General features: G+C 40.5%; 1 protein-coding gene across 1 annotated transcript; it reads right to left on the reverse strand.

Moving 5' to 3' along the window:
- Window positions 1-1,168: 1,168 nt before the first annotated feature.
- Window positions 1,169-18,234, reverse strand: LOC103472808 (mitochondrial calcium uniporter dominant negative subunit beta). Its single transcript, XM_008422653.2, has 8 exons — window positions 17,884-18,234; window positions 7,291-7,354; window positions 6,755-6,922; window positions 5,331-5,435; window positions 3,654-3,814; window positions 2,647-2,850; window positions 1,563-1,679; window positions 1,169-1,486 (listed from the first exon to the last, which is right to left on the reverse strand). The coding sequence occupies exons 1-8, from the start codon at window positions 17,995-17,997 to the stop codon at window positions 1,409-1,411; spliced, it is 1,011 nt and encodes a 336-aa protein (XP_008420875.1). The 5' UTR covers window positions 17,998-18,234; the 3' UTR covers window positions 1,169-1,408.
- Window positions 18,235-19,824: the final 1,590 nt, after the last annotated feature.

Here is a 19,824-nt window from a genome sequence, read left to right on the forward strand (position 1 = left end):
ATTCAGCTTTATTTTCTTGTGACTGTTGTCTAATTTTGTTACTTTTAATTAGTTTTTAGATTTTGTTTGCTAGTCTACTAAATATTTAGATTTTATTAGTTGTAGTTTTAGTTTTTCACACTTTGGTAATTTTTTACATGCAGAATTCAAAAAGATCAAAATATTATGATTATTTATACATTGATTTTGTAAAGAATACTCAACAGAAGATAAAATTTTCAAAAAATGTATATATTTATTTAACCAACTGATGTTTTCTCTTGGGCTGCACAGTGGCGCAGTTGGTAGAGCTGTTGCCTTGCAGCAAGAAGGTTCTGGGTTCGATTCCCGGCCTGGGGTCTTTCTGCATGGAGTCTCCATGTTCTCCCTGTGCATGCGTGGGTTTTCTCCAGGTACTCCGGTTTCCTCCCACAGTCCAAAGACATGACTGTCAGGTTAACTGGCCTCTCCAAATTGCCCCTAGGTGTGAGTGTGTGTGTGCATGGTTGTGTGTCCTGTGTGTCTCTGTGTTGCCCTGCGACAGACTGGTGACCTGTCCAGGGTGTACCCCGCCTCTCGCCCGAAACGTTGGCTGGAGATGGGCACCAGCACCCCTCCCGACCCCACTGAGGGAAAAAGGGTGCAAGAAAATGGATGGATGGATGGATGGATGTTTTCTCTTGCTGCCGCCATTTAGCCACCAGGGGGCGTATGGAGCGCCGTAATTTGCMGACAGCTGACGTAAACTGCTTGTGTTGGGACAAAAAAATCCATTTTAGCCACTAGGGGGCGTATGGAGCGCCGTAATTTGCYGACAGCTGACGTAAACTGCTTGTGTTGGGACAAAAAAATCCATTTTAGCCACYAGGGGGCGTATGGAGCGCCGTAATTTGCBGACAGCTGACGTAAACTGCTTGTGTTGGGACAAAAAATCCATTTCACATAATTTCAAAGGATTAATAAGGAAAGATATTTATATCTATAATTTCAGAGTTTTATAAATGCACAATATAGTTCCAGTTACAGTTTTTCCCCCATTTATTACCGTTTTTATTTATTTCAGTTAATGAAAAATGTTTCCTTAATTCCATTTGTTGTTATTTTGTTGTTTAGTTTTAGTTAACTGTAACAGCCTTGCTCCAAACATTCCTTAGCAACATAAATATTAAAAACACAGATACTGCGATGATGACATATCCTCCATGTTTATTCATCTGACTAAAAACAAGAACATAAAAATACACAACCTGACAGACAACAAAAAATGTTTCAAATGCAAACTTTAATTATCAATGTTTGTGAATTTGATGGGTGTACAATATGGCATCAACATTAAGAATGCATATTTATATATGTTAAGGTAAAAATATGGCATTATCAGCATAAAACAAACGTTTGTCTCCGTCTGAGCCTCAGTCCTTCCAGTCTTTCACGGCTTCGCCTGGATCTGTTCCAGCGGCAGCTGAAGCTGGTTTGGATATTTCAGACGTCTCAAGTCCTCTTCCACCTGAAAACACATCACAACATTTAACTGTGGTTCTTAAATTCAGAAATAAGAAGTCTAAGTAAACTAACGGAGTCACCTGCTCGAGTTCATCCTTCAGTTTGTTGTATTTTTCCACGTTGAACTGCTTCTTCTTGGCGCCTTTATAAAAGTAACGTAGAAACTGTCTGTCCTTCGCGTCTGGATAAATGTAATCCTGATGGAGAGATAAAAAACAGAGGATTCAGTTCAGATCGGCTCAAATCTTCCACAGAAATGAGTCTTTTACTAAAATACAAACATAATGACTGAAAATTAAATAAGACCACTAAGAAAAATCAGTTTTTAGTAAGTTTATGCAGACATGGTTTATTGTTGTAGCATAAAATAACACAAAATGTTTGGAAAAACTGAATTTATTCCTCTTAGCCACTCCTCAAAATAGCAAAGACTAGAGAACAAGAATTTGACCTCAACAGGGTCAAATTTGTGATTAAACATGTGCAGCTCCTGTTTACTGTGCAACTACGATCTACAGCGATGCATTCTGGGTACAGATTCCCCCCTTCAAAATAAGACCACGACTATATACACGACTATATACTGTGTACAGCTAAATACTTGTAGCTAGCTGTATATAGCTAGCTACAAGTAGCTAGCTATATACAACTATGTAGAGTTAGCTACATACAGCTACAAGTAGCTACATACAGCTACAAGTAGCTAACTCTATATAGCTAGCTACTTCTAGCTAGCTCTATATAGAGTTAGCTACAAGTAGCTAACTCTATATAGTTAGCTACATACAGCTAGCTATATAGAGTTAGCTACAAGTAGCTAACTCTACCAGCTAGCTACTTCTAGCTAGCTGGTAGAGTCCTTCACAGTCAATCAAACTTTAAAACAAACGTCTAATTTTATTCAAACAATAGTTTACAAAACCAAATAAATTAGCAGTTTATAACAAATCTGGACAAATTAATTTAGGGGAAGCAAAGTACGCTAAATGTAAGTAAGTTAGCAAAAACACTAAAGCACTACAGTTTCCCACCTTGGACTAAAACTAATTGTTGGGCAACATAACAGAAATAATTATTAGTTTATTAGTTACTAGCTAAGTGTGAAAGAAATCCAGTTTATTTCCACACATCAAACTGCTGAAGCGTCAAATCTGTGAGTCTTGCCTGCTTGGTGAGGATGTAGTAGGCGAAGGCGGCCATGCTGGTGGCGTAGGTGATGAAGTACGTGACGGGCTCCATGACGTCCCATGAATACACCCACCAGGTGAGCCAGCCCAGGGCGCCGCCCTGCACAGACAGCAGCGCCATGCCGGTCCAGAGAGCCCTGGAGGCGTGAAACTCCGCCGTCCGGCTCAGCTCCGCCTTCATCTGGAAGAAACCGCACAACAAGAAACGGAAAATTTTAATAAATGACCTCCAGTCTGCTCACAAACCCCGCCTGTGCTGTTATAGAAATTAAATTAGGAGTGTTGTCATCTGTTTTTATGAGAAATGAACCGATCCGATTATATCTGCATCAGTTCCAATATTGAAAAGAAAATTCTAAATCGGGTATCGGTGATAATGTTCTCGATCCATAATTAAAATGCTACTAGTTATTACCTATTTTCTCAGACTTTGGTTGCCTAGCAACAACCTGCTGGGCGCAGCAGCAGTTTCAGGTTTTTCCGCCTCATAACTGCTGAAAAATAAAAAAGCATCACGGCGGAGAGAAAACTGTAAAACAGGCTTCGACACCAATCCGGCAAAATTTCAGATATTTAAAAACTAATCAATAATTAAGAAAGTTTATTTTTACATGTTGGTCAACCGGTTGTTTTTGTCAGTTTTAATTCCTTTATTATTTATTTCAAATAGGCATTTATACTCCTAATTATTCAGACTGAACAAATTAAAATAGTTTTTATACGTTTGACCAACTTCGTGAAGCTATTTGTGTTTTAAGGTTGCTGCATTGGTGCAGAGTTGTTAAATAAATTTGTAATTCAGTGTATTTATGTCTGCGTTTAAAAATAAGAAACATTTTAAGTCAAGTCAGCGATGTTTCTCTGCATCGGATCGATGTCTGCCGATACTAAAACTCAGATTAGTTTTAGTGACAGTTTTCAGAGGGATGCTGATGCTTTCCGCAGACACCTGGAGCCCAGTCTGACCCAGCGCTCAGGTGCTACCTGCTCCAGAGGCGACAGCTCCTGCTTGATGTTGTCCATCCTCTCCAGCAGCTGGCGCTCCTGCAGCAGGTGGTGCTCAGGCAGGTGCAGCGCTGCGTGCAGGAGATGCACCACGTGCTTCATGTCCTCCATGTCCCTGGCATGCTCACTGGAGGTGATCACTGCAACCACAAGGAACCATTTACAACATGGAGTCACACATGTACGGCAAGCCGTTTTAACATAAAATCAGTTTGACCACTCTCATATTCCAGATATCCGGCATTGGCTCATGACTAGACGTGTTAATTAATAAATCTCTAATTACAATCTGACTTGCATAAATTATGTCTCTTTAACATTAAGCTGCATGTAGGTTTAAATTTACTTTGTCTGAATTGTTGATATTTAAAATATCAACAATTAAATTATGACTAGTCCTAAAGTAAATTTAAAATATCAAATTTTTGTTCCTACTGTTGTCATAATTCTAATTAAATATATTTTTAGATAGGAGACCTAGTTTGACTTGTGCATATTAAGTTGCAGACATCTTGAAAGCAAATAACGACTTATCAAAACTAAATATCTAGTTTTGAACTTAACTAGAAGTTAATTCCTTTTAAGAGATCTGCACATGAATTAGTTTCCATTTAATATTTATTGTATTAACATTCAGAAAGATATTAATAAAATCCTAAATTAGTATTCTGTCTTGTTTCAAATAAAAAAATAAAAAAAAATATTCCATTTTCAGCGTTGCACACTCGTTCTTTTTGTTCTTAAATTTTAAGTGCATTTCAAGTGCAAATATCTATATATTCACTAAAGAAGTGAATAAATAGGAAATTATTAGCAGATTTCTGAAGCAATCTTCATATTTTTTCTGTAGCTTTTTCTACATTTTGTTATTTTCTGCAGGAAACACAAAATTCTGCAGGCAAATATTTGGACAGCTCAGTTTTAATTCAGATATATAAAAATGTAATCTCGACGAGACAACTGTGCTCGAGGCATCTTAAATTGTAATTATGGCGTTTTTTGAGATTTCTGTAAAGGAATTTTGAACCGTAAGATGCAAGTTATTCAGTTATTAGAATATCTTAATTTACCATTCAATTATTAATTTACCATTCAATTAATTCAATTAATTTACCATTAATTTACCATTCAATATCTTAATTTACCATTTAATTATTAGAATATCTTAATTTACCATTCAGTTATTAGAATATCTTAATTTACCATTCAGTTATTAGAATATATTAATTTACCATTCAGTTATTAGAATATCTTAATTTACCATTTAATTATTAATTTACCATTTAATTATTAGAATATCTTAATTTACCATTCAGTTATTAGAATATCTTAATTTACCATTCAGTTATTAGAATATATTAATTTACCATTCAGTTATTAGAATATCTTAATTTACCATTTAATTATTAATTTACCATTTAATTATTAGAATATCTTAATTTACCATTCAATTATTAATTTACCATTCAATTATTAGAATATCTTAATTTACCATTCAGTTATTAGAATATCTTAATTTACCATTCAGTTATTAGAATATCTTAATTTACCATTCACGGTGGTCGACATGTAGCTGCGTCGAGTCAAAATGAACCTTTTGATATCTGGAGTGTAATTATACGTCAAGTCTGCCTGCCATAGAGGAAGTGTCGTTACCTTTCTCAGGTGCGCTGACGTTGTAAACCTGATTGTTGATGACGAGCTGGAAGTCCGTCTCCAGCAGGGCGTCCAACAGCGTCGTGTTGGCAACACGTTGCCCGTCTGGAAGAGCAACGACTCGGATTGAAACTCTTAAAACAAACGCTGAACAACTGCTCACCGATTCTTTCTGCCGCTCCGAAATGAACCGCCTGAAAAAGACTCACTTTGTTTCAAACTGCTGAGCAGCAAAATGTTGTCACTTCGATCAGTAACAGCAGGTTGAAAAAACACTCAATCTTATCAAGTGGTTTTAGTCTCGTTTCTAGTTGTTGCGCACTTTAAATAACCAACTTAAAAGTAACTTTACAGAAAAATGAAAGCTTGTTTTAAATAAATAATTCCTTAATATTGATCAAAAAGTACTAATTCTTTTTGATCTGTGACTGGCCGACGGTTTTAACTGAATTCATCTCCCAATGGATCTGGTACTTTCAATCAAAACTAAAATAATTAAACTTCTAGATTGAGCTGAAAGTTACTAGTAAGTTCGTTTTGTGAAATGTAGCTTTTTAGCAAGATTTATGAGCTTATTTTACATTTATAATTCCTTGATATTGACAGGATTTAGCTCCACTGGTAGATTATTTCATTGAATATCTTGCTATAAATTAAATAAACTTGTAGTTTTGATCAGTATTAAAGGATTTATTGACATAGAGACAAGCTTCTAATTTAGGTTTGTTTTATTTCAAGTGAACTAAAATATTTTTACCAGGGTTTGGACATTATGGCTGAAGAACGTATCACAACATAAACGCTTCATATCAGTCGATATCGATAATTATTGATAAGTTTTTGTTTTTAATGTCTGGAATATAGCCATGCTGATATTTGCTGTTTTATCAACATTGTTGTGTATTTTTAAGCAGTTTAATGTTAATGAAACGTTAATGAAACGTTAATGAAACGTTAAACTGCCGGTGAGGCAGTTACCCAGCAGGCTGTTGCTAGGCAACCGAAGATTGAGTGAGTTGCTAGGTAACCAAAGAGTGAGCGAGTGCATTGATAGCTTAGCGGCGAGAGGTTGAGCGGCTAAAGCTTCCCTCTGCCTACATCTCCCAGAATGCTGTGCAATTCTGGATCACAGTTCAGTGAAATTATTTATTGTGATATTGATAATATGTCAATAAATGTTATTGATTTATTGCCCAGCCCAGAAACCGGACTAAAAATACTTGGTAAGATTTTGTGTATTTTTGTAGCGTGAAGAGCCGAAACATCAAGAATGCAGAACTTCCTGTTCTTCTGACATCTGAGGAATTTCTCCTTGAATCCAAAACTGGTCCTGTCCAACTGGTCCTGTCCTGCTGCTGGTCTAAACCCGGTGTGGCAGTCCGGACCGGCGCCGGCCGGGCGGGCGGGCTCGGACCTCGTCTCACCTGCAGAGAGAAGGGAGGCCGCGGCTCCGGAGTCCTCCCTCTTCAGATCGGCGATCAGGTCTCCCACCGTCATCAGCATGGGCCGCAGGAAGAACAGACACTTCTCGTCCCTGGACGGCAGCGGCACCTCCAGAACCAGGCGGCCATGTTTGTGCTTCAGAGACACGTCTGCAGCAGAGAGAGAGGAAATAATTCACATCAGGAGCTAGAAACGGAAATCCACAAACTGTTTCGCCTTCAGCGTATTTCTGTTAATTTATGTTAAATATTAACACAAAGTGGGGGGAAACTGCATGATCCTTGACCATCATGAGATGGAAGAGATGTTTGAGCTTCGCTCTTCTCTCTGCTTTTCATCCACGAATATAAAAACTGAGATGAAAGGTAGCAGCCTAGTTAAAGCCTGTTGGTATAACGGTGTCTTTAGCTGCTTCACGCAGATCCCAATAAAACACTCTGCAGTTTGTGGTTGGATCAATGCAGCTAGCAAGCCACTGTAATAATAATCATGTGAATGCAGAGAGAGAGAGTTTTACCACAAGAGGGAGTACTGGAGAAGAAAGCTGGACAGTTTCTCAGTGATGGACGTCGCGGATGAACCTAAACAGAAAGAAACGGGAAAGTTAAAGGGACAGTATTGTACGTTTTCCAGGCACATGGTTTAATTTTAGCACAATCAAGTAGTTATGTTACTTTCAGTTGTTATAAAAATATTATATGTATCAAATATGTCTGGAAAGAGACTTTACTTCCTATTTTAACACAATTAAATTGGGTCTCTGTCTCTTTAAAACTCCTGCTCTCACTGAAGCTCCGCCTTCAGGAAGTCAACCCAACATGGATCCTCTATTATCCCTCCAACACGATTTTACTCTGAGATGTGCAGTTCCACCAGGTGTTCGCTAATCGCTGCTGGCTAGTCTGAAGGAGCTGAGTGGGGAGGAGCAGCGAGTCGAAGGCGGGGCTAAGTCCACTCAGGCGTTTTGCTCGGCTGAATGGTTGCCATGGAGATTAAAGGATTTCTCAAACAAGGCAACATTGAAGCTCATTGAAGTCGATTTTTCATGACACTGCCCCTTTAATGAAGGCGGGAGTTTGTTCTTGGTGTAACCAAACGGCCTTCCTTCGGTAAACTGATGAAGAGCAAACAGAAGCTCAGCGCCAACAAGCTGCTTGTGCCTGTTCTCCCTCAGCGTTTCCCTCCTGGAAACTCCGATATTCAGCTCCGGATTCTGGTTTCCCCTGCTGCAGGAATCGGACCAGGTGTTGGTGCAGACTGTCTGACTGACTCATCGGCTTCCTGTTAATTAATTTCAGGTCCTCTGTGGGTTCTGATGGATGCCAGACTGTGGCTCAGTGAGAGCGGACCCTCGGGAGTTTCCTTCGCCGCTGATAATGATCAGAGCATCGATAAGGAGCACGCAGACAGAGATTGTAGCCTCTTCATCCTGCGCTTGGTATTCACTCAGCGTTGCCCTGTCAGTTCAGATCCATCCACTTCTGCTCTCCGTTTGACCCGACTCAAACATCTGGATCTACCCAAAACGCGGGAATTTATGTCAGTAAACCAGCACAATATTTAAACACTGTTAAACTACCATCACTTTCTGATAATAGTCATGATATTACGCCTTAAAGTACTTTAAAAACTGCATGAATTCAACAATAATATAGTTCCTCTGGATCTTGTTCTTCACCTGATATTCTGGCTCTTTCTGCTCAATCGATACATCATTAGAGACGACCAATGGAGCCGTCTGTGAAAAAAAGCTTGAAGCAAAGGGACTGAGCAGAGGCGGGGCGTGCTGCCCTTTCCACTCCACTGGTGAGGAGACGGAGAGTGTGTGTGTGTGTGTGTGTGTGTGTGTGTGGTGTGTGAGAGAGAGAGAGACTGAGAGAAAGCAGCTTTGGTTTAGAAACATATTTTGCTGAAACCAGAAAACGCCAGTCAGGAGTTAAAATGTAAGTTTTTAAAATTTGGATTAATTAATTATGTAAATTTTAAACACAATTAATCAATGTTTTTCTCTTTTTTTTTACACACAGAGGTCTTGAACAGGAACCTTTCTATTTCTGCGTTTCTGGTACGACTGTAAATATGATGCACAGTTGACATCCGCTGACAGCGATGGATGACAAAGCTGCTACTCTTGGCCCACCGGACGTTAATTTCTGCTTCAAAAAAACGATCTGGTGTGACGCTGGAAAAGACTGTTGTGTTCAAGTTATGCTAAGAGGAGTTAGCCTGTTAGCGAAGCTATTCTAGCCTGAAATAACATCTCAATGCTAACCATGTAGCAGCAGCAGCACAGATGCCCACAATGGAGTCCACATTTCTAAAGAAGTTCCATGAATGATCAGGGTTACCTGAAACAATAATAGCACTTTGCTCCAGTCTGATGGCTGAATAACAAATAAAAAATTATACATATTGTTGTTGTTGAGCTCACATGTCTATTTCCTAAATGTGGACCAAAGAAGCAAACTGGTCCGCCTACAAACCACAATCTGGGTCCGGTTGAAATGATCTCTGGTTTCGGTCTGAATGCATATGTAAACACCAAGCGGACCGGAGACCGCTGTAAAAGCAGGAAGGGCATTCTGGGTAAATACAACCAAAGCAAACATGCTAGCCTAGCGCTAGCAGGAGAAATGACTTTAGCCAAATCCTCCAGCCGCTAAAAGCCCAGGGCATTCTGGGTAAATACAACCAAAGCAAACATGCTAGCCTAGCACTAGCTTGTGGTCTGTTACCAAAGATAAAAGTGAAATCTACAACTGCTAAAATCTGAGGCTACTCCATCTTTGTTTACATTTGGTGAAGAAGGAAGTTGCGCTTAGTGTCTTATTTTGTGTCATTTCCTTCAGTGGTTCTAGGTACAGCACCCCCACAGGTGAGGAGGGGAACAGGTTGCTCAAAGGCTTTGGATTGTTTGAGTCAGTGAGAAAGGACAGAGAAAGAGACAGCTGTAGAAATAAATGACGCTGCTGTCCATTAATGCAGATATTATACATTACAATTTGTCTCCCAGAATAACAAACCCTTATTCTCCCACCCCAGTATGCAGATTTCATGCAATCACAGGCTGTAGAAACACTAGAAAACATGCTTCTGTCTGAGATTCCTGGTTTCCTGTTAACAAGAAAACCCCAGATCTGAAACTAATCATCAAAGGTCTGTGAGGTTTCTGACTTCTTCAATGTGAAGCACTTTATGTTTGTGATTTATCACAATTCAGAGTCAATTCAAAGCCTACCTGCCTCCAGGCTCTGTGCATACGCTGTGTGCACATATTACCAGCCCATTGTAAATCTACAGACGGTGGCTGTTGTGACGGATAATCCTGAGAGCCGGGTGATGAATAGCAGCACACTTCCATGGCTATGCTTCTGGTTTTCTAGCATTACCGCCGGTTCCGACGCGCTGCGCTCTAATCACAGGTTCTTCTGGTAGCAACACCAGAAGACCTTATGGAGCAGGTCGTTTAAAAATGCTAGCGGTGACGCTCCTTTAAGAGGAATTGTGTTTCTGAATGCTAAAGCTTATTGGTGTCAAACCCTGGTGATTTGTTTGGTCCCCTTTGCTGGGCCAATAACTACGGAGGCCAGCGAGGGTCAGATGTGGGATTGAAAACACAAGCTGGGGAAATCCATTTCTTCAGGTTAATAAATCTGCTCAGGCAAAAGTGTGAACAGGTAAAGATTGCTCTGTGTGTGGGCTGATTTATGAAAGAAAAAAGGTCTATGTAGGAATCCCAAAGTATCTGAAACATTCGTCATTAAGTTTGGAAAGAAGATGATTCTGCTGCACTTGAATGGGAAAAAAATAATATCTCCACATTGTTAGATAACTAGCTAGACAGCTTTCTATTTACTTAGCTAGCTATCTAGATAACTAGCGTGATCTGACTATATATTTGCTTGTCTAGCTAGATAAGCATGTAGCTTATCTATGAAACAAGATAAGCTACATGCTTGTTAGCTACTAACAAGCATTTTATCTAGCTAGAAAGCTAGTTAGTTATCTGAGTAGTTAATTGCAAGCTAGCAAGATAACTAGCTTGCTATCTAGCTAGTAAGCTATCTATCTATCTATACTAAAAACCGTTCCGGTTATGTCATGTTAAACCTGTTTGGTGAGCTGCTCTTTACAATCTGAAACTTTATTTTTAAATATTAATTGCTCGGCTGCTGTTTTACATTCCTGCACCTGTGAGCCGCTCGGTGGGCGGAGCCACAGCGCCGGACATTTTCCGTGTTTTTCCCACACAGACCAAAGTTTTCCCTCAGGCTGCTCTCTTACAGAGACACACCCCTGCATTGCATGACACTCCAAATTCAAACACACTCCGGCTTCCTGACTGCAGAGCCTGAACAAGCCCAGTCATCAGAAACATGCGAACAGGGAAAACCAACGCAGGTGGCTGACTTCGACAAACATGGCGGAGCAACATCTGCCCCTCATTATAAAATGATTTCTCCCAGCTGCTGCTTCACTGCGCTGATGGCATGTTTACCCCAACAGCCAGTCATCTGTATGCAACACCACCAGGAAAGGAGGAGAGAGAGGGAGCGCAGAGATAATCTCCCTCCACAGGCGAGACACGACTTCCTACCACAGTGCACTGCAAAAACACAAAATCTCACCAAGAATATTTTATAGTTTCTAGTGAAAATATCTTAGTACACTTGAAATAAGACAAAACTAACTTACTCCTATTTCAGAAAGAAATAGTTTAAAGTCAATAATTCCCGATTGATTCAACAAAATCAATAATATATGCAGACAATACATCTGATAGAATATTGAATAATTTCACTGAACTCCGATCCAGAACTGCACAGCATTCTGGGGGTTGTAGGCAGAGACCTGACAGGAAAACAAATGTAGCTGGATGATAAATTGTCCCAGAAATTATTGCGATAAACGATAATATTGCCGTTTTGAGATTGTTATGGCGCAGCAGCAGTTTAACGTTTCACCGCTGTGCCTCATAACTGCTTAAAAATAAAAAACAATGGCGAGGAGAGGAAACGTCGTACCGTCACAGCGAGGACACACCGGCTCGACTGGAGCTAATAACAGAAAAATAACTCACACGACTGCAAGCAGAGAGAGAAATGTTGAGTTATTTCTGACTGAAGACTGGAGTGAAGCAAAAATCTGCCAGGAGGAGAAACCAACTTAGCTCCTGTCAGCGATGTGATTGAGAACAGCCATTATCGCCCCATCATGAAAGTTATTTGCTTTTGGTCATTTTTTTCTCCTTTTCATTCCAGTTTAATGACCCAATTCAGTTATAAAAACGATCAGAGCAGGATGCAGCGTGCAGAATGTGGCTGCAGGACGGAGAGCGACACGGTCGCAAGGCAGGAGAACCAGGAACTAAAGCTGCACCGATCACACCAGCCCCGTCCAGTCCGCTTCAGTCCGACTCCAGTCCGCTTCAATCCAGCTCCAGTCCGCTTCAGTCCAGCTCCAGTCCGCTTCAATCCGGCTCCAGTCCGCTTCAATCCGGCTCCAGTCCCCTTCAATCCGACTCCAGTCCGCNAGTCCGCTTCAATCCGGCTCCAGTCCGCTTCAATCCGGCTCCAGTCCCCTTCAATCCGACTCCAGTCCGCTTCAGTCCAGCTCCAGTCCGCTTCAGTCCAGCTCCAGTCCGCTTCAGTCCAGCTCCAGTCCGCTTCAATCCAGCTCCAGTCCCCTTCAATCCGACTCCAGTCCCCTTCAATCCGACTCCAGTCCGCTTCAATCCGACTCCAGTCCGCTTCAATCCGACTCCAGTCCCCTTCAATCCGACTCCAGTCCGCTTCAATTCGACTCCAGTCCGTCCGCTTCAATTCGACTCCAGTCCGTCCGCTTCAACCCGACTCCAGTCCGTCCGCTTCAACCCGACTCCAGTCCGTCCGCTTCAACCCGACTCCAGTCCGCTTCAATCCGACTCCAGTCCGCTTCAGTCCGACTCCAGTTCGCTTTAGTCCGACTCCAGTCCGTCCGCTTCATTCCGGCTCCAGTTCGCTTCAGTCCGGCTCCAGTCCGGCTCCAGTCCCCTTCAGTCCCCTTCAGTCCGACTCCAGTCCGCTTCAATCCGGCTCCAGTCCGCTTCAACCCGACTCCAGTTCGCTTCAATCCGACTCCAGTTCGCTTCAATCCGGCTCCAGACTGCTTGACTAGAAAATCCGGTTTTTTTATGGAGTTGTGAATGCTAATTGAACTCTGGTCCGCCTACAAACCTGTATCGATTCAGTTGAAATGAACTCTGGTTCGGTTTGAATGCATATGTGAACGACAAGCAGACTGGAGACGGCTCCAAAAGCAGGAAGTGGATTATAGCGCAAGGAATTCTGGGTAAAAACAACGACAACAAAGGCGCTAGCCTAGTGCTAGCTGGAGAAATTGCCTGTGGTCTTGACTAAAACAAAAAAGAAATCCTACAACCGCTCAAATCTGATGCTACTTCATTTTTGTTTACATTTTGTGAAGAAGGAAGTTGTGCTCAGTATTTTCAGAGGTTTTTGTGTTGTGTCTTTCAGTGGTTCTTGGTGTAGCGCCCCCACAGGCGAGGAGGGGAACAGGTTTCTGAAATTGTTTGGTTGGTTTGACTCAGTGAAGCGAAAGAGAATGACAGCAGCTGAAAATGTAACAAATGCTGAAACTTTGGTCCAAAATCAAACCGAGCTACTGGAGTACAAGGTGTGAAAACATCGTAAAGCTGCGTTCACTTGGATCCAAATCTGATCTTTACACCCCACACATTTTGGTGCCTCTTCTACATGTTTAACTAAATCATATCTGATCATTTTCAAAGTGTCTGCAGTCTGAATGATCATGTTGCATTTTATCCGACGTTTATGTCAGACACGCATCATAATTCTGCACCAGAAGAAGCCAGACGCCGTAAATCCAGATATAAACAATGGCTGAACGTTAAACAGCATCAGGGCTTCATCAGAAAGCCTGGAGCACAACGTCTGGCTGCAGAGATGGAAGTTAAAAGTTAACTTCATCATTTCAATACATGACCAGATAACTTCTTTCTCCTCAGCAGCAGCCTCAGTGATTCAGGGCTGAACATTTCTCTGGCGAGCGAACAGAAATCCGCTGACACGGACCGTCTCATATGGCTGAAGGTCAACTGGCACAGAAACGTATTTTTTAAAATCGCCAACTGTGACATTTCCTGTCAGCAGCCAGTAAAAGTCCCTTCACAAATGTCTCCCTCCTTTCCATCTCTTCCATTTTCTGCTTTTAAATAGAAAAGAAATGTCCTTTAACAGGGGAAATTCAGGCTTCCCTGCAAAAAGTTAAAACTGGAAAATAAGAACAAGAGATGATATAATAAGGGCAAATTTACAGCTGCTATTACAAAATATCATACTCAGATTAAAAGAAATGTGCAAGTAAATTAATTTAAAAGGAAGATCTGTGTGTGAACATGTGCATAAAAAAACAACAGACTGGAAGTGAAAAGACCAAAAATATCAGCAGGGATGTAAATAATTTTAGAGTTTGTTGGGAGTAGTGAAGTTTATCCAACAGCTGCTGGAGGAAGGATCTACGACAACGTTACATTTGCACCATGGATGCAGAAATCTGCGCTTCGATTCAACATAAAATTGTGCAAATTGGAATTACAAAAATAAATTTGCTTAATGCAAACATGACAATTTGTATCAAAATTAGTGCATTTCATAAAACTACAATGGAAACACTTTTTTCACATCATCCTGTTCTTGATCATACTACTGGCGAAAACCACGAAGAAGACGACAACAGGAAGAGGTAGGAGGATGATGTCATAGCATTTTTTAAAATGACTTTTGGCGTAAACGAACCTGTTCATGTGTGATTTTATTTGCGTTTTTTACTTGATGGAAACGGTGCAACTGTGAAACATTAGCAAGTTTAGCAACATTAGTGGAATATCAACAACGTTTTGCACATATTTGTAATAGAAACGCTGAAATGTTATTTTATGTTTTCTTAATACTATGCAAAAAAATTTGTTGAAATACGGAGATAAATAAAAATGTTCAAATGTCAGAAATTTAACAATATTGTGATAAAATATGTTAAGATTTTTTTATATTGTACGTGTTGATTTGTTATTAAATAAGAAATCAGGAGTTCAGGAGCGTAAAAGGGCAAAGGTGTGAAATGACAAAAAGCAAACTCAGAAGTTCAAGTTACATTTTTATAGCATGAAGAAAAAATGTAAACTGTGATATAATGTGACATTTATCCTGTATAATTCAACAACAAACAAACTAGTCTGTTTGTGGAAAACTATGCAAATTACTAAGGCAGCAGGACCTGGTCACACAAGTTTTCACACCTTTAAACTAGAAATGCACCAATCTAGTCAGAGATCAGAACTGGGACGGTGTTAAAATTTGACACGTCAAATACTGAAAAATCTAGTTTTTCATACTTCTTTGTAGTTTAATAAGATCTGACAAATGTTTCAGAAGGTGAACTTTGGTGCATTTATTGGCAGAATTACATTATGCCTTCACATTTTGTCTCTTCTTTTTGCTTAATCGTCTTCAGAAACAATAATCTGAATGGACCAAACTTCAGGAGAGATCGGTGCATCTCTGCTTTAAACTAGTAGTCTCTTCTAGCTTGAAGCAGGGATTCATAAAGTCTCCAGTGACCTCTGACCTTCCCTCTATCTCTCAGTAATCGGCGCCCAGGTCGGCTGATGTCGGATCCGTGAGGCTCGCCTTTAATCATGTCATAAAACTCGGTCTTGTGTTCTGTGGACTCTGAAATCTGATCGCTCAGCACGTCTCCTGGCCTAATAAACGGTTTTTCCAGCAACCTGCTGTTTTAATGTAGCTTCCCTTTTCATTACAAAAATGATTCAGTCCGTTTGTGATCAGGAAAATCTCCATGCTTCAGCAGATAAATTCATATCCAGCCTAACAGGTTGAGAGCACTTCCAGTTTTGTGCAAGAACTAATCTGAGTACAGAACTCATCTTAGTCATTGTTGCCCAAGGCGGTGAGTCATAATGACAGCCTGACTGTCAGTCCTGCAGACCTGATATAAATATTCCCTCCACAGACAAACTATATTGCATTTATCTCAGTGGTGCAGCTTTCAGGATCCTGCAGCTCAGCTGACTGCTGCCGTTCCCAGAAAAACTTATTAAAACTGAACAGCGGTGAAATAAATCTACATACAGTTTGGTGCTGAGACGGTAATATATGCAGCAGCATTGCTCTCCGGCTCTGAAGGGTTTGGTGCAGAAAGCCATTCGCTACGCTTCATTGAGAGCTGGAGATGGACGTGATGAATGATACTGTTTACTTAATGATGCGACACAGACAGAAAATATGATAAAAATAAAGATTTTTGGGTTCAGTGACACCTAAACCTGAAGTACAGAGACAAATGTTGGTATAACACATTTAGCTGCATGATAAATTGTCCCAGAAGTTACAGCGATTAACTATAACGTTGTTAATTTGAGACCATTTTCATGGCATAATAATGCAAAAACACATTCTCAAAGATCAATAAACTTTAAACTCTAATAACATTTAACACTGGAACTGGAAGACATTTTAAATATCCAAAATAAATAAACAAAACAAATAAAATTAATTGTAAAGTCTCTGTAAACAAAACTGTCCTTCAAAAAAAGAAGCCAGCTGAGACCGAAGCACCAGGCTGAAATTATTGAGCTCGTTTCAACCATCCATCCATTTTCTTTACACCCTTGTCCCTCAGTGGGGTCAGGAGCTGCTGGTGCCTCTCCAGCTAATGTTCCGGGCGAGAGGCGGGGTCACCTGGACAGGTCGCCAGTCTGTCGCAGGGCAACACAGAGACACACAACCATGCACACACACACTCACACCTAGGGGCAATTTAGAGAGGCCAATTAACCTGACAGTCATGTTTCTGGACTGTGGGAGGAAACCAGAGTACCAGGAGAAAACCCACCATGCACAGGGAGAACATGGAGACTCCATGCAGAAAGACCGGGAATCGAACCCAGAACCTTCTTGCTGCAAGGCAACAGTTCTACCAACTGCGCCACTGTGCAGCCCGAGCTTGTTTCAATTTATCGTTTAATTAATTGATTAATTATTGCAAAGAAGACAGGGCTACGTTTGTATTTTCCACACTTTGTCACGTTGCAACCACAAACTTCAACGTCTCTTATTGAGATTTGATTAAATAAACCAACACAAAGTAGAACGTGAATGTGAAGTGGAACAAAGAATATATATAATATTGTCAAATTAAAAACAAAGTGAAAAAGGCGTAAACTTTTTCTCTTCAAGAGTCAACATCTAATAAAGCCCTTCTTTGTGCAAGTGCAAGTTCACCAAAAGTTAATTTTTTAGTTTACGTATAGTTGGCTGAGTTTAGGTAAATCAATTCTCCACGTCACCCTGAACACACCATTCTGATAGTGGAACATGGTGGAGGCAGCATCATGCTGTGTGGATGCGTTACTTTAACTGTTTAATGCAGCAAAATACTTTGAGCACAATATCAGAAAGTCTTAGGAGAAAACAGATAGTGACAGATCTGCCAAAGTGCAGCTTTTTTCATTTCTTCACAGGAGTCACATGATCAACAACCGGATGTTACTACTGACAGAAACCACGAAGAAGAAGACAGGAAGTCATCCCATGAACTAGTTCTTATCTGATGAACAAACATATTCACTTTTGATTTTATTTATTTCTTATTTAATGAAACACAACAAACGCAAAATTGTGTTTCTTTGACATTTGTGAAACATTGACAAAGTTTTGCACATGTTTGTAATTTAAAAGCAGCTACTATTTTCTAAGAATGCTCTTGTGGTTGGAAAAACTGCACACCACACTTTTCAGATAGTTTTTGTTTGTCCTAATACTTCTGACTTATCCAGTTTGTGTTGATTACATCCAAGGTAATTGAAACACATCGATGTTTGTTGTTGTAACAGGACAAAATCTCAAATAAAATAAAAACATTAAAGGAGTAAGAATAGTTTATCTCCTAACATCCGAGGTTAAAGCAGGAAACCAGGAAACATCCGAACAGCAAACCCGCTTCACGTTACTTCAGAACACATTAAACCTGCGCTGGAATGGAACATCAATGGTTTTTTTGTTGTTTTTACCTTGTGAAGAACTGAAACCGGACGCAAAGCTGCCAAACCGCCCTGAAAACGCTGAAGACTTCTCCAAAGTCCCGTTCCAACTTCAGCGGCCATCCGAACCGAAGCCATCTTCATCAGCCGCCTCAGCTCCGGAACATTCCGACGGATGGTCAACAACAAGCCCGCCACCGGTTCACTTTAAGCCGCCAGCTGCTGGTGTGGATCCCGGGTTAGGTCGGAGCTCCGCAGCATTTCCTCCCGTCAACATCCGCGGCTCCGCAGCCGAACTCCGCTTCCTTCTGCGGGGTTCGGAGTGTGTCTGGGTGGAGCAGCCAGGCCCAGCCCAGCCCAGCCCGGGGCGATCCGAGCTCCCGCTGCATTCACGTCACGTCCCGTGGGTTGAAAACTCAGCATTGTTTGAGGAAGCAGCACTCCAGCAGGGGCGGATAAGAAAATAACGCGGCCCAGGGCAGAAACGCATAAAGGCCCCCCATTGATTCCTGTATTGCATCTGATAAATAATTATCAATAAAAAACATTAATGTGATCACATGTATATTTTGGGATTATTCAGTAATTTTTTTGTGTACTGAAAAATATTAAAGGGGCAGTATTATGTATTTTCCAGGCACATAGTCAAGTAACTACGTTACCTTTAATTATACAAATACTATATAATAATGAATAGAATATACAGAAATTTGACTTCTTTTTTAACGCTTTGAAATTGGGTTTCTGTCTCTTTAAAAACCCCGCCTTCACCACAACATGGCTCTATTAACCCTTTCATAACATTTTTACCAGCGTTGCTCTGAGCAGTAGCTCCTATAAAGAGCTCAGTTCCACCAGCTGTTTGCTAATCGCTGCTGGCTAGTTTGAAGGAGCTGAGTGGGGAGGAGTTGCGTGTCAAAGGCAGGGCTAGGTCCACCCAGGCGTTTTGGACAGCTGAATGGTTGCCATGGAGATTAAGGGTTTCTGAAACATGCATGAAAGAATCAAAGCAACAGTGCAGGAACATTTCTGATGAGGGAATGACGTTAACATGATGTAAAGTCACCAACTGTAACTGGACTGAAACAGTTTCATACTTTGTTCGGGTTGTATGAGTTAAACAGTTTAATTACTGAATGATATTCTGAATTATTTAGGATGAACTTGCTATCTTTGTTTAAAAACACACCAGTGTTTTAAATGAACACTCATAAATAATTCCCAACTCTGAACAAAATGTAAATCTGGAGAAGTCTAATGTAACCCATCCATTAATATTTAATCCTTTAATGAGAAATGAAGCCTGTTTAATCAGATCTGCCCTGTGCAACAAGCCTGAATCAATTTAATAGGCACATTCTTCTGCACAGTCGGAAATACTCTGGATTAATTTGATTATCCAGGTTTTACTTCCTGCTAGACATTGTGGATTTAATTATTTGCTGTTCGTTTTTAGCAGCAGTCCCCAGAGCTGCAGGCATCAGCAGCTGGATGTGATCAATACTCCGCCTGTAGCAAAACGATTCCTTCTCCTCAGACTCACCAACATGGCTGATTTAAAATTACATTTGTTCAACTTTTCCCCGAGAATCAATGGTGGGAAAATTCAGCGGATGCACTGGAGTCGTCAGGTGGCAGGAAGAGAAAATTTACTGTTAATAAATCATTAAATTTCCTCCTTTTTCCTGTTGCTTTCCAGGTGATTTATCTTCTACTTTTCCTGCTGAAGGAAAAAGATTAACGTCCTGCTGATTGAGGTGATTTATAGGAAGTATTTTTCAGCAATGACTTGGCAGATGTGCTTTAGTTAATTAGGAAAGTAGCACTTTAGTATAAAACAAGTCTGCTTGCGTCAGCATCAAGCTGAGACACAAATACCTAAAGGAAAGACTGTAAGATGAAACCAAGATTTTCACACAAATTACTCCAATAATAAAAACATAACTGGTTAATGAAAGGTGGATTTTTCAC

This window comes from Poecilia reticulata, linkage group LG1 (genome assembly GCF_000633615.1).
Source record: "Poecilia reticulata strain Guanapo linkage group LG1, Guppy_female_1.0+MT, whole genome shotgun sequence".
Taxonomy (NCBI): domain Eukaryota; kingdom Metazoa; phylum Chordata; class Actinopteri; order Cyprinodontiformes; family Poeciliidae; genus Poecilia; species Poecilia reticulata.

Excerpts from the sequence above, each read along its gene's own strand:
- LOC103472808 (XM_008422653.2), bottom strand. The coding sequence starts at position 17,997 with ATGAAGATGGCTTCGGTTCGGATGGCCGCTGAAGTTGGAACGGGACTT. Across the intron at positions 3,815-5,330 it reads CGTCAGCGCACCTGAGAAAG|TGATCACCTCCAGTGAGCAT; the intron begins GTAACGACACTT and ends TTGTGGTTGCAG. Across the intron at positions 2,851-3,653 it reads AGCTGTCGCCTCTGGAGCAG|ATGAAGGCGGAGCTGAGCCG; the intron begins GTAGCACCTGAG and ends GGTTTCTTCCAG.